The 14,254-nt window shown below is 39.1% G+C and overlaps 1 protein-coding gene across 2 annotated transcripts in view; it reads left to right on the top strand.

Moving 5' to 3' along the window:
• Positions 1-14,254, top strand: part of DCC (DCC netrin 1 receptor) — a 605,048-nt gene that overhangs the window by 288,508 nt on the left and 302,286 nt on the right. For both annotated transcript variants that reach the window (XM_075185502.1, XM_075185492.1), the window contains exon 4: positions 11,582-11,732. In XM_075185502.1, coding sequence (XP_075041603.1) covers positions 11,582-11,732 — 151 coding nt within the window. The remainder of the gene's footprint in view (positions 1-11,581; positions 11,733-14,254) is intronic.

Below are 14,254 nucleotides of genomic sequence, written 5' to 3'. Positions count from 1 at the left end.
CACAATCCAAAAACATACTAGTAGGTTAATTGGCTGCTATTAAATTGGCCCTAGTCTCTCTCTGTGTGTGTGTGTTAGGGAATCTAGACTGTAATCTCTATTGGGGCAGGGACTGATATAAATGCGTTCTCTGTACAGCGCTGCGGAATTAGTGGCGCTATATAAATGATGATGATGATGATGATGAACTGTGTGGCATAACATGAACGTTTATTTATTGGTCCCATTACTACTAATATTATAATGATATCAGCATAATAAAATAAGAAATAATTAAATGTTATATAAATATATATACACAGTGGTCAAAGTGGAAATGTAGAAGTGGGGGTATGGATAATGTAAGTGAATGGAATGATAGTCAATCAAAACAGTAAAAGAAGTGGTGTATGGCATACCACTATATATATATATATATATATATATATATATATATATATACATACATACATACATCCTGTGTATATACAACTGGCACGCCTGGGCTTGAACACGTTTTTGCCGGTGCACTACTAGAAAAAGGTTGCCGACCATTGCTATACACAATGTTCACATATTTTGGGTCCTTATACTTGGGAGAACTGGCCATGTTAATTTAAAATTAGAGATGCTCACTGAAGTTGTTTTGGTTTTGGTTTTGGATCTGGATTAGCTTTGTGTTTTGGTTTTGGCAAAACTGTCCTCGTGTGTTTTGGTTTTGGTTTTGTATTTTTTAGAAAAAATTCTAAAATATGCTAAAATCACATAATTATGCTCTTTGTTTGTTCCTACATTATTATTAACCTCAATAACACTAATTTCAAGTCATTTGCAGTCAATTGTGACCACCTCACAGGTCACAATATTATTTTTATACACTTTCGGACAAATACTGCAGTGACCTGGCTGGATGGTAAGCGACAGAGCAATGACACAAACACACGGCAGTTCCTAGCACATCTAGGACACGTTGGCACACGGCAGTGGCAGAAAAGAAAAATGGAGGTCCGCCCTCCCACCCACCCCCCATGATGTTGGATTTTAAAAAGGATTCCAAAACTCGCAAGATCCGAGATCCGACGACGTAGCGATGATGTTTTGCCTTGTTATCGATTACGAGGGCGCGCAACAGTACCGAGCCGGCTAAGTTTGGGTCTGTTCGGTTCTCGAGGAACCGAGCCTGAGCATCTCTAATTCAAATTGCCTACCTGGTGTGTATGGGAAGAGTCATGTAAAAGTGTATTTTTTTTTTGCCAATTTTGACTGTTTTTCCTGAATTATGTACAAACTTGAATATATAATTTTCCCTATGCAATCAAAAGCAAGACCTATCTGTTCTTAAAAGTATGTTAAATTTAATTGGATGCACAAAGCATTTACAAATCTTAATTTAACTGACACAGAAAAATTGTGATCTGGTCATGAAAACGTTAATCGGTTATTATATTAATGAGAGGGGCTTGAATCAAATCTTTATTATATTATGTACCTATTAATCTTTTCTCAACATTTTCTAATGATAACAATATATTTATATACTTTATGTAATTAGATACATTTATAGTGAAAAATATAAACAAGTGGTTAAAATCTAATTACCCATGTGCTGATTGCTGCAGCCTCTCTGCTCCTTCTTCCTACAGCGACGGCGGGAACATTAGTGTGACATCAGGCCACACAATCAGCTGACAGGGAGAGGGGGCGGATCACATGATCGTAGGGGCGGAGCTATTATTGCCCTGCGAACGTACTTGACAGCTGACTGGCTCTCACTGACAGCAGCGGGGACGCTGGGGAGGACAGCGGGCCCCCTGGTAAGTCTGGGCCGTGGGCCCCCTGGTGAGCGCGGGCCTCATACTCCGTTACCCCCCATATGCCCCTGAAGGCGGCCCTGATCACATTAGCACAAACTATTATTATATTTGGCACACTTGAATGAGGGGACGTGGGCGCGTGATTATTGGAGGGGGTGGAGCTTAGCGAATCGCGTATTTTCCTCTGGGCCAAAATGAATCGCCTCATGGGGGCTCCAAATCCTGCCCACTTAACTAGGTAGTTGACAGATTTGGGAAAATGCACTGCTCTTCCGGGAGTGCACAAGAGTGGGCAAGTATGATTTAAAATGGTATGTTTTCTCCTGTTATACTGCCTATTTCATGCTTATTCACACTTCCTGTAGTTCCTAAAAATAAGGTGAAATGCAAGTTGCCTTTACTCCAAATAGTTATCGTTTATGTGCGCAGTGTTTTATATGCATTTGATTGTGTAAGGGACTTAGGGCTAGAATTACTAAGCTGCGGGTTTGAAAAATTGGGGATGTTGCCTATAGCAACCAATCAGATTCTAGCTGTCATTTTGTAGAAGGTATTAAATAAATGAAAGCTAGAATCTGATTGGTTGCTATAAGCAACATCCCCACTTTTTCAAACCCGCAGCTTAGTAAATCTAGCCCTTAGTTGAGTTGATTCATCTAGTGCTGGTTTTAGCAGCCACAAATTAGGGTTTTAGGTAATTTGAGGGACTAAAAAGCCTTGCAGAACCTCGAAAAAATCAGGATTCACTAACAGTTCTCAAATACACTTTTTTGACTTTACAATAGCACTTGTGAGACTCCCGGTGTACGGATCTCAAAACATATTTATAATACTGTGAAAAAAGCACGCCATTGGAAGTGAGCGTCAATGCTGAATCAGATCAAGCTTTAAAATCAAGGTGCAATATCCTTCTGCATTGTACAATGTAGACAACACCTCCAGGGGGTAAAAAGTGTCAACGTGAGATTCTCCCAACATTTGCCAATTTTGCCGGATAAATATAAAACAGCGATTTAATTAATGGCAGGTTATGTCTATTATAAAATTGCTGTTTTAAATATGGCCGGCAATATTGCGTTTGGCCAGAATCGCACATTGATACACTTTTACCTCCACCCCTTAAAAGTAATTTCATTAATGCTAACACACACAAAGGGCCTATTTAAGATTTTTTGCATTATTGCCCCGTTAAGTATCATCTGTCAGCGCAACGATGAAAGGTGACTTTTCGGGGCTGTTTAATATTCAAGTCATGTCTGATAGGAGGATGTCCCTGTGTTGACTTTTCTATAATGAAGACTCCAGGTTCTGACCCGGAGTCTTTACAGCACATGCGCTAACTAGCGTTGAGCATGCACAGGTGCATCCAATGATCCCTCTCCCACGATCCCCGCAGGATTGATTGATTGAATGGCTCTCGTCATCTTCAGATGGCATTAGCCATTGCTGTCAAGCTCTAAAAAAGCTACGTTTTCAGAGCTTGATAAAATTTCCCAGACCGCAGTCTGCGTTGATTATTATGGGGACTGCTGGAATTGACTAAAACAGGAGATATTTCCTTCATTAGGCTATTCTTAAAATCCTACTTTACTTGAAAATGCCCAAACCATGCAAAAAAAAAAAGCTGTTTCCGCCTGGTTTACCACTTTATAAATTGGCTCCAAAAATCTCGTTCCTTGTACCGAGACTGGAATAAACCAGTTGTAACCCCAGCGTGATGGCACAAAAACGTTTCGACCGAGTTGCACTCGGAGAAGGAAATTCGGTCCATCAACGAAATGTCAAACACTTGCAATTCTATCAATAGTTTTTGACAGTTGCAATTCCCTGCCTGAGAGCTTATCATCCCCCATCCTTGATGTTAGCTGAGTGATGTTTGTTCATCCTCAAAACATATTATCTCAGTCTGAAGTATTTGTCAGCCACATCCAATCTCCCCGCAGACACAGCACACTTCTTAAAAGTAGTTTTTAACCAGTTTTCTTCTACACCAATTAGTACTGATGTACTTGACCTGTCTGACACCAATTTTAGTAAATGCACTTGGTCTGTGCATTTTCCCATCATGCTGTTCACTGTAGTCAGTTACCTCCCAAGGTCAGACTGTGTGTTTGTGTTAAATTGTCACTATCGCGTTTGCACGGTTTCATTCCTATACCTAAATACGGTTTCATGTTAATAAGCAGATGTCCGCAAAAATATAATTAGCATTAAAGATGTGATTAATGTTTGGTATCAACGTCTGTTTGGAAAGAAGAGGCAATTATATACAGAATGGTCACGACATTTAAATGGTTTGGGTTATGCTGCTGAACCGAACGTACATGTTCCCTGTTAAAAAAGGAATAATGCAACAAGGAGTCAATTCTGCAAAGCAGAAAATGAGGACTTGTTTGTGATGTGTAGATTCCTAAACCTGTTAAAATCACCCATTAATGGACCGCACTTCAGGATTCACAAATCCATCTAATTATTTGCCCATAGCAGGTTTTTATTCCGGATTTTGGGACTGGCCCTGTAGCAAAGCTCTCTGCAACCTTCTCCAGGTTTGTGAGTCTGGCTGGAAGAACGTACAGTAAAAACCTTTCAAAGTTCAACCTAATAACACTTCAGGACCTTTAATTAATTTAAACCCTTCTGTTTATGTCCTGTAATGCTGATTTGTTTATTCTCATATATTATTATTAGCATTTATTTATAAAGCGCCACTAATTTCGCATCGCTGTACAGAGAACTCACTCACATCAGTCCCTGCCATTGGGGCTTATAGTCTAAATTCCCTGACATACACACAGACAAACAGACACAGACACAGACTAAAGTCAATTTGTTAGCAGCCAATTAACCTATCAGTATGATTTTGGAGTGTGGGAGGAAACCGGAGCACCCGGAGGAAACCCACGCAAACACGGGGAGAACATACAAGCTCCACACAGATAAGGCCATGGTCGGGAATTGAACTCATGACCCCAGTGCTGTAAGGCAGAAGTGCTAACCACTGAGCCACCGTGCTGCCCATATAAATAAATAAAGAGGGGTCATGCTCATTCTCAGCCCCTTGAATCTCATTTACATAATATTTGCATGTGGATGCATAATTAGGCACATTCATGTTCTTAACCTGCACTCATCAAGGACCATCCCAATTTGTCCCAATTCCATCCAATCAGAAGGTGCAAAATTTTGCTACCCTCCAGCAGGGGCTGTCTGGGCGAGGGGGCATGCGCCGGGCTCATAGTGGGCTACCTTGAGCTGGGCCACTGGGCTAACTGTATTTTTTTACTTTAAAATGTTCCAAATAGGCTGCTGAGCCGATGTATCGCCCACCCCCCGGCTAAAATTTTCCAGCCACAGACCTGGGTCATGTGCAAAAATAAGTGCGTAATGTCACCAAATGGAATTTGCTTTGTGGGAGGTGCAACTCTGTCCACTAAAAAAAAAAATCTGAATTAAAGAGAATATCTAGATAAAAAAATTCCAGTGACAAAGCCCAGCTATATAACACAGTTACACTTGTCCTGCTACCTACACAGGAGGCTCATGTTTCTGTGATGTCACAAGTTCCCAGTGGATTGTTAGGTGGAATATTGGTTCAGTCACAAAATGGCTGCCACCACTGTGGGTAAGGAAAAGGTCCATTTTAAGGTTGACACACACCTGAGGGTAGATGTATCAGACCTTCTGAAAAAAGAAAAGTGGAGGTGTTGCCTATGGCAACCAATCAGATTCTAGCTATAATGTTCTAGAATGTACTAGATAAATGACAGCTAGAATCTGATTGGTTGCTATGGGCAACACCTCAACTTTTGTTATTTAGAAGCTTTAGTCAATCTACCCCATGGTATCTATTCGTATTTTGCATTTTGATCTGTAGAATGGTCAAAAAGTTTGTAAAAAAAAATGAAATAACACAATTTGCCCATCGGTCGCTATATAACAAAGGGCAATTATTTACACATAACTGGCCTCATTTAGAGTTAAATGCACTTAGAAGGTGAAATTTTGCAAATGATTGGTTACTATAAGTTTGTGCACATTTGTACGTTATTAATATACAACACCCGGCGTGATGTATGTCTCTATCACATGACGGCTTTTGTCACTGAACGGAGATAGACACATCAACACGAGTTACAGTCACAGTTGTGATTATTAATAGTTCAATAAACTTATCATCAAAATATCCATCTTTCCTTCTCAGACTTCAGTCTATTTATTATGCTGTAAGTTTTTATGCTTCATTTCACTAAAAAAAAACCACTAAAACGTGCTTAAATAAATGATTCACAACAGATAGGGACACAACTATAAACCAAATGTAATATTTTTTTATCTAGCAGGTGTAAAATGCCGTTTATCAGGCAAAAAAAATGTAAAATTGCCATTTACCCAATCTTGTTAGGATCACTATTTTCATTTAATCGCACTTTAAGTTTTTGTTTTTTTTTACAAATAAAAATAAAAATAAAAAGGTTAATACAATATATATAAAAAAAAAACATAAGGGCCAACGCTGGCACATCCAAGGCGCCCCCTCCCCATGTGTATATCTGGCATGCACAGAGAAGCCCCACTCTCCCGTAACCAGATGACTATTCTGATCCCTGCTCTGTTTAGAGTGGGGACTCAGAGTCTATGGGACAAGGCTCCCACACCGAAAATAAAAATTTCGGCAGAGGCTCACGGAGCGCCCTCCTGCTGCCCTCACCAGGCTTGACATGTTCCGCCAACCCTGGTGGTCACAATACAGAACCACTATCCAGTCAAAAAACCTATAAAATAATGTACTAGTGTTGGCAATCCATCCACCATATCCAACCAGCACAATCATCCACCTTGAGTATGCTCAATCAATATCATGGATTTAAAGAACTATCATCATCATCATTTACTTATAATAGCAAATCATACAAGTACAATTATATGTAGCAAATATACAAATGAAAAAACAATAAGCACAAACATAGACATAAAACATAAAAAACATAAACATCACACAAATGCAAATTAAACGTAAAAGCATAATAAGTACAACTGAAGTAGACAAAGGAGGTTTAGACATGAGACATAAGGTAGAGAGGTCCCTCCTTGTGAGAGCTTACAGTCTAGAGGAATAATCTATATTGGGTATGACAGAATCATCTGTAGAAGGCTGTTTTTCATTGACCATAATGTCATTAATTTTAGATGTAGTCAATCGAGATAACCGATTTTGACCAGTTGTTTTATTGACGCCTCTGATTGGGTCATTCGAAAGAGTCAACCAGTATGTGAGGATAACTCAATGTTTTATCTACCTGCTAACAAGCGCTTCAATATTTTTCCACAATTCAGACGCTATAGGGCAGTTCCACCAGATATATAATATATCACAAGACTGGCTGCAACTTCAGGGGGGTACATCGGGGTTAAATTGTTCAAGTCTGACAGGTGTTAAATACCATCTCATCATATTCTGATATAAGGTCTCCTTGATGCGTTGCACCCGGGAACTTTCTTTTTGACCTTGTCGAGTCTGGTTACCAGGATCTTATTATACATTTTCCAAAACAACATCCGTTACTGAAATCGGACAATAATTGTTTGCAAACGGTAAAGTCTCTATCAAGCTTCGGAATCGTTATTATAGAAATGTTGGTTAAGGTGGGGTTTCCTTAAAATATCTTGCTTTAAAAATGTTCAAGTTGGGGAACAACAAGATCACAATTTTTTTTCTTATGAAAAGGCTGCCTGGACTATGGGTTTTGTTGGTTAATACATTAAATAATTTGATCTTTCATCATCCTCATCATCGTCATCAATATTTATTTATAAGGCGCCACAAATTCTGCAGTGCCAAACAGTCCACCTACAAATGGTGAGGATACAAATCAGCATATTAACAGATAAACACAATAGCAAAACATGGGAGTGCAGCTACAAATACAAATTGTAAAAATGACAAATACACAAGTACAAGTTAAATAGAAAATCATAACAATACATAAATAGAAAATGAACAAAGACATAGCATGTACAAGGAAGGTAGATAAAACGGAAGGTCAAGAGACACGGAGTAGAGAGGGCATTGTTCGTGAGAGCTTTCAATTTCATTATGGGCTAAGGGTAGGAAGTAGGATTTCTATACTATTTTTTGTTACAATATTCTGGCAAAGGCAATAGTTAAAGTATAAAATCAATTATATGCCTTGTGCCTGATAAACCATATTTTGCAAATATCTTTAACAGCATACAACAGTTTTTCATAACCATACGGCACAAAATTCATATACTATAGTAGCAAATATACTAATGTCAGAATCCTAAAGTATAAAAGTAATATACTATGGCAGCATATAAAACCATCACAAAAAGCTTACACGGTACCTTTAATAGCCTACAATATTATCTTACAGGAGAAAGGACGTTAGGATCAGTTTTTAAGATGGGTACACACATTGAAAGAAATGCATTTCAGTCTTCACACAGACAGAACACCCTTCAGTCTATCGACAACTGATCAGTAGGGATGTTTTCAAGTCTACACTTAATCAAACAGAAATACCTAGTTACTTATTATATGGCATGTCATGTATGCTTTTATTTATTGGACCATAAATAATAGAGATGGCCCTATAGCACACCAGCTTAGGTGATATTTCATCAGGGAAGACTTGCAAATAGCATTTGTCAGCTGTGCCGAATAACACATATCAGCAGTTTTCCCCGCAAAACTGCCAGTTTTGAGTATTATGCCTCCTCGTAAATAAATATTCATGTGTACAGCAGCGTAATATCACAGGCAACATTTCTGCTCAATAAGCCTGTAGCACCGAGGACGCCTACATCTGCAGGTTGCCCTTGTTCCATCTGCAGGTTGCACTTGTCACGTCTGCAGATTACATTTATATAACAAGTCGAAGTGGGACTAATGTCATGAGGGCATCAGAATAATTGATGTATGTTTATTTTCACTTCTATGTTGTCTTGTTTTACTTAGTACTCATTGCCTGTTACCCATGTGTACAGCCAAAACCAAGAACTCTGGCCCTTTGGGCAGTGTAAGGTACACTAACATAGGCAAACTGAGGGGGGGAGGGGGTTCCTAGTGCCTGGAAACCCCCCTCCAAGCCCGGGGCACTGTATAATTGAGGTGGCTGGATCCGGCTTCCGCTTCACACGGCTCTGCTTGAAAAGGGAGAGCTGTGTGCACCTAACAGTAGTGCACGCAGCATTGCCCATGTATATTATGGGGATAGAAAGAGTTGGAGAGCAGCCAAGCACTGTCTAAAATTATAGCCACGCCCCCATGCATGCTGGTCACGCCCACTGGCGGCGTGATGTGGAAACCCCTCTCTACAAATCCTCAGTTTGCCCCTTACATTTAAAAATTTAGTACATAGTACATAACCCCGGAGATATGCATGTTCTGTTATAGAATTTATCCGGTCAGTTAATTTGTCCCTCATGGTGCATTTAGCTTTGGCAAATGTTTTGGATATATAAATTTTATGGGGACCCGAGGTTTTTCTGCAACCTGAACCCTTGGAAATTTTTCACATCACTTGTAAAAAATGATTCACGTACCAGTCCTATACAAAATGACAGGTGGGCAATGCATGCTATTGTACTCACATAATGGACTAATAATAACCATTGTATGACATATTAATCATGTCTGCTCAGGTTTTATGAGCAAATGTTAATTATGTACTTGACGGAGACAATTTAATGCCTCCTTGACATACGGAGGTCCTATGTAAAGTGGAGTGTCTAATACATTCTAATTAGCAAGATTCTTAAAATAAAATGTACTGTTTGGGGGAAGTCATATTGTGGATGCACCTCAAGCTTCCTGTCTTGCAGTATACCAGCAGAAACTGTATTTATTACTCAGCTTTGATAGCTGTCTCGTATATGGACTGTTGTAACATAATCCCATAATGATTACTGAGTCCAGGAGCCTATTATAGTCCATCAGAGTTAATGTACACAGAGAGTAATATTTTCCTTACTAAAGTTTATGCACAGTGTCGTCTTTGATTCACATAAACCTCTTTTCTGTACACGGTTTATTACAGTCTATTACTTTTCCTTTTGTGGCGAAGGCTGTTTTTTGACCTGATGTTTAAACTCCGGGCTCGAGATTCAAAATAGCTTGGTTCAGTGGGCAATTACGTGATGTTGCTGCGGATAGCAGTAAAAGCATTTATGGGGCTAAACATTTGACATTAATCCCATGGCCAGCGAAATGACTGGAAAAGCTGTATTGCTCTCTATAAAGCATGTATTTGGGCACGCTGATTCAAACCATTTTTCGAGTTGGAGTTTTTGATAATTAAGGCCTGGGCTCCATCCTGCATAAAATCTCTTCTATATTTCAGAGTATAGAGTGTTGCTTTTGAACGTCTGTTTTGCTGCACTGTACAACGATAGACGCTTTGCTGGTAAATGAAGATCGTTAACAAAATGCGCAATTGGTTTTAACGATTTTTCAGATTACAAGAGATGAATTCACGGTGTCTTATTGTGCACAGTGTGAACCTTAACCCCATAACTGGTGGAATAAAGAAATGTTTTCAGTGGCTTTAAATATCCGTGTTTTTAGCTAGTTAATTGGCTTCGCGGAGGTTGGTTGGTTGGTTGGTTGGTTTCAGAACTCAAATTAAATATGCCTTTTAAAATGCCGTTTTGAACAACTTAGTCTTTTAAAATTAATTCCATGAAAGAAAGTTTAGCTATGACAAATTAAAGAAATGTGCATTAAAAATGTCTTCTTATACCCTAAAAATCAGTGGTAGTACTACCACCGTTGCCCGGGGTGCAGTAGTCACATGGCCCAGAGGTGAACGGTAGACGGTGGCCCCGGAACTCTATATAACGGTTGTAGCTCTCCCACTTCCTGCACCCACTGTCACCGCAAGGTCAGAGATGCCACATCAGGGCAGGGGCAAAAGCAGGATTTGTAGAGGGGGGTTTCCACACCACGCCGCCAGTGGGCGTGACCAGCATGCATGGGGGCGTGGCTATAATATTAGACAGTACTTTGCTGCTCTCCAACTCTACCTATCCCCATAATATACATGGGCAATGCTGTGTACACTACTGTTAGCTGCATGCAGCTCTCCCTTTTCAAGCAGAGCCATGTGAAGTGGGGGCAGGGTCCAGCCAGCCACCTCAATTATACAGTTCCCCGGGCTTGGTACCTGGAAACCCCCTTCGGTTTGCCTGTTCAGGGATTCACTGATCCAGGGCCCCACAACTCATCAGAAGAGCAAAGTGGGGGGTGGCGGGAGGACAAACTTCACCACAGGGCCCCCCCCCCCCGCTCCATGTTTTTTATAGGGTCCAGCAATGCAGTGCTCCGCCTCTGCTAGCAAATTTATTTTTGCTGTTTCTAAAAAATGATTAAAAGACTTGTCAATCGATTTACCAGCAGTGGAACTATTGGCACAATATCGTAAAAATAACAAAAGTAATAAACATTATTAGAACTTATTTATCATTTACTTATTTATGTTAAGAGGATCTCCTCCAGAGTATAATAAAGAAAAGGGTTCAGTTATCTATCTTGCAATCCATCTGTTGGTCTGCTTCATTTAAGTGGAGAAAAAAAACTAACAACATTTAAAATAAACCAACAAATGGGCTGAATTATCCAATCATACACTTGCAGTTTTGCTGATTTGAGAATGCAAATTATATTGTCCTCTGTTTTAAATTGTAACACACACACTGTGCTTTTCTTCTCAGTTCAAAAACATTTCCAACAACAGAAGTGACAGTAACGGAATGTTTTCCATTTGCAGAATCCGGCTTACATCGACAACAAATCTTTTTGCAAAGACCTTCAAATGTTGCGGTGGTGGAAGGACAGGACGCGGTTCTTGAATGCGCTGTGTCTGGGTATCCAACGCCAACCGTCTTCTGGATGCGTGGAGAGGAAGTCATTCCGGCAAGGCATGTGACATTAATATATCATAAATGCGCTATAGGCGATAGATAACTTTACAGTTGTGGAACTAAAATGTCTAGCACATCCTGCCAGCTATAATAAGGCTATAAATTGAATGGGTTATATAGTGCCTTCTAACTAACAGCCACGGAGAAACTTTAAAGGGTGGAACAATGCTCATTTTGTTGGTTCATCCTTAATAACCCGATGTTGGAGTCTGTAATCTGAACACTCTCAATATACAGAATATAGGAGACTATTTATCAAAGGGAGAAAATCCCTAATCTCCCATCTCAGGAAACCTCAGGATTGGCAATATCCAGGGATCAAAAAAAAAAGCTTATTAGTCAAATAAAGGATTTTTTCTTTTCTTTTTTTTTTAAAATAAGGTTACTTTTTTTCTATCTTTTAAAAATATTTTTAACCTAATTATTCATTTTTTTGTAACAAATCTGGAACTGGAAGTCTAAGTCCAAGGGGGTATATTTACTAAACTGCGGGTTTGAAAAAGTGGAGATGTTGCCTATAGCAACCAATCAGATTCTAGTTGTCATTTAGTAGTTCGTACTAACTAAATGATAGCTAGAATCTGATTGGTTGCTATAGGCAACATCTCCATTTTTTTAAAACCCGTAGTTTAGTAAATCTAGCCCCAGGGCTTTAAGTTTCGGTATCATATCATCTGAGATCTGAGGCCGGACGAGAAGTTCTTTCCCTGTGATAAGCAGCGATAGAAAATCTTTGATAACGCTTCAATTTGATAAACAGAACCCTTTAGACTCAAACTCCAGTGAAATTAGATTTATCAAAGATTCTAAAACGGAATAGTGGAGGTGTTGCCCATAGCAACCAATCAGATTCTAACTAACACATTCTAGAATGTAGTAGATAAATGGTAGCTAAAATTTGATTGGTTGCTATTGGCAACACCTCCACTTTTGCTTTTTAGAAGCTTTAGACAATTTACCGCATGGTATCAATTCGTATTTTGGATTTTGACCTGTGTAATGGTCGAATAGTTTGGTAATAACACAAACAAACACAATTTACCCACCTGTCGTTATATAAGGGCGATTATTTACACATAAATGGCGTCATTTAGAGTTAAATGCACCTAAAGGGTGGAATTTTGCAAATTAAACTACACAAGGAAATTATTTGTTGCTATAAGTTTGTGGACATTTGCACGTTATTAGCAAACAACACCAGACGTGATGTATATCTCTATGACACGACGGCTTTTGCCACTGTACGGAGATAGACACATCAACACGAGTTACCGTCATAGTTGTGATTATTAATAGTTCAATAAACTTATCATCAAAATATCCATCTTTCCTTCTCAGACTTCAGTCTATTTATTACGCTATAAGTTTTTTATACTTTGTTTCCCAACAAAAAACTAAGACGTGCTTAAATAAATGTTTTACTACAAACAGGGACACAACTATAGAAGCTTTGCCTTATCATAAGCATGTATGAAAATCGAAATACTCAGGAAAATTAAAAATATTTTAAAAAACGTTATTAGTCCTATAAATACAATTTATTTATGCATGCTGATTGCTTTGTTTAGTTGTTGTTTTGCTGGTTTCTGAAACGTTTAGCTATTACGCACAATAACCAAACACAGCGTGTTTTGAGTTACACTGTATTATTCTGCATTCCCCCTGATGATTTTTATTTTTGTTGTGAGATGTCTGAATGCCTACATATTATTTTTCAATCATTACAAATCCTAGAAAAATGCAGCTTTCAGATGTAATGACACCGTGCTGGAAAGTACCAGAGATAACGTGTAACACCTGCATCTCGAGATATCATTAATTCTGATTGTGCAGAATTGTTGCTGTGGAACAGACTATTTCTGTTTTTATCATACACCTGACTGACTATGGAGTAGGAAATTACAGGACTGTGAGGCAAAGGGGATTTGAAACCCCAGCATAGAACAATCAAATAAATGCAATCATCAAGAAAACTTGTGAGTGTTATTTAAACACACAAAATAACTGGGTAGAGAAAAACAGCTGCCAAGTAAAACTGACTTTAAACGTTTAATCTGTTGTGTTTCTTTTTGGTGTTTCGTAAATGTCTTAGTGTTGACTGTCTGTACATTTAATGGGGGATAGGGAGAGTTAATAACAGTGTTCAAACGTCATAAAGGCAAAATGGTAGCGATATAATTTGTGCGGTAAAGTAACAATTTTAGTGATAGGTACCTAGATGTTTGGATGTATACAAGAGATTTAAACATTGTTTAGGTGAAGTCTCTTTTCAGAGTTACTGCTTAATGCACGGCCAGCTGCGTGAAAGGTTTTACTAAGGTGTCCTCAGGTAAATCAACTTAGGTGACCAACCTTAAATGTTGGCGGAAGGAGGGTGTGCGCTGGAGCGCCAATCCCATTGTGATGGTGGCTCAGTGCTTAGCACTTCTGCCTTACAGCACTCATGTTCAATTCCCAACCATGGCCTTATTTGTAGGTTCTCCCCGTGTTTGCGTGGGTTTCCTCCGGGTGCTCCGGTT

The sequence above is a fragment of the Mixophyes fleayi genome, chromosome 1 (genome assembly GCF_038048845.1).
Source record: "Mixophyes fleayi isolate aMixFle1 chromosome 1, aMixFle1.hap1, whole genome shotgun sequence".
In the NCBI taxonomy this organism is placed as follows: Eukaryota; Metazoa; Chordata; class Amphibia; order Anura; family Limnodynastidae; genus Mixophyes; species Mixophyes fleayi.
This window is presented reverse-complemented; position numbering and strand designations above follow the sequence as displayed.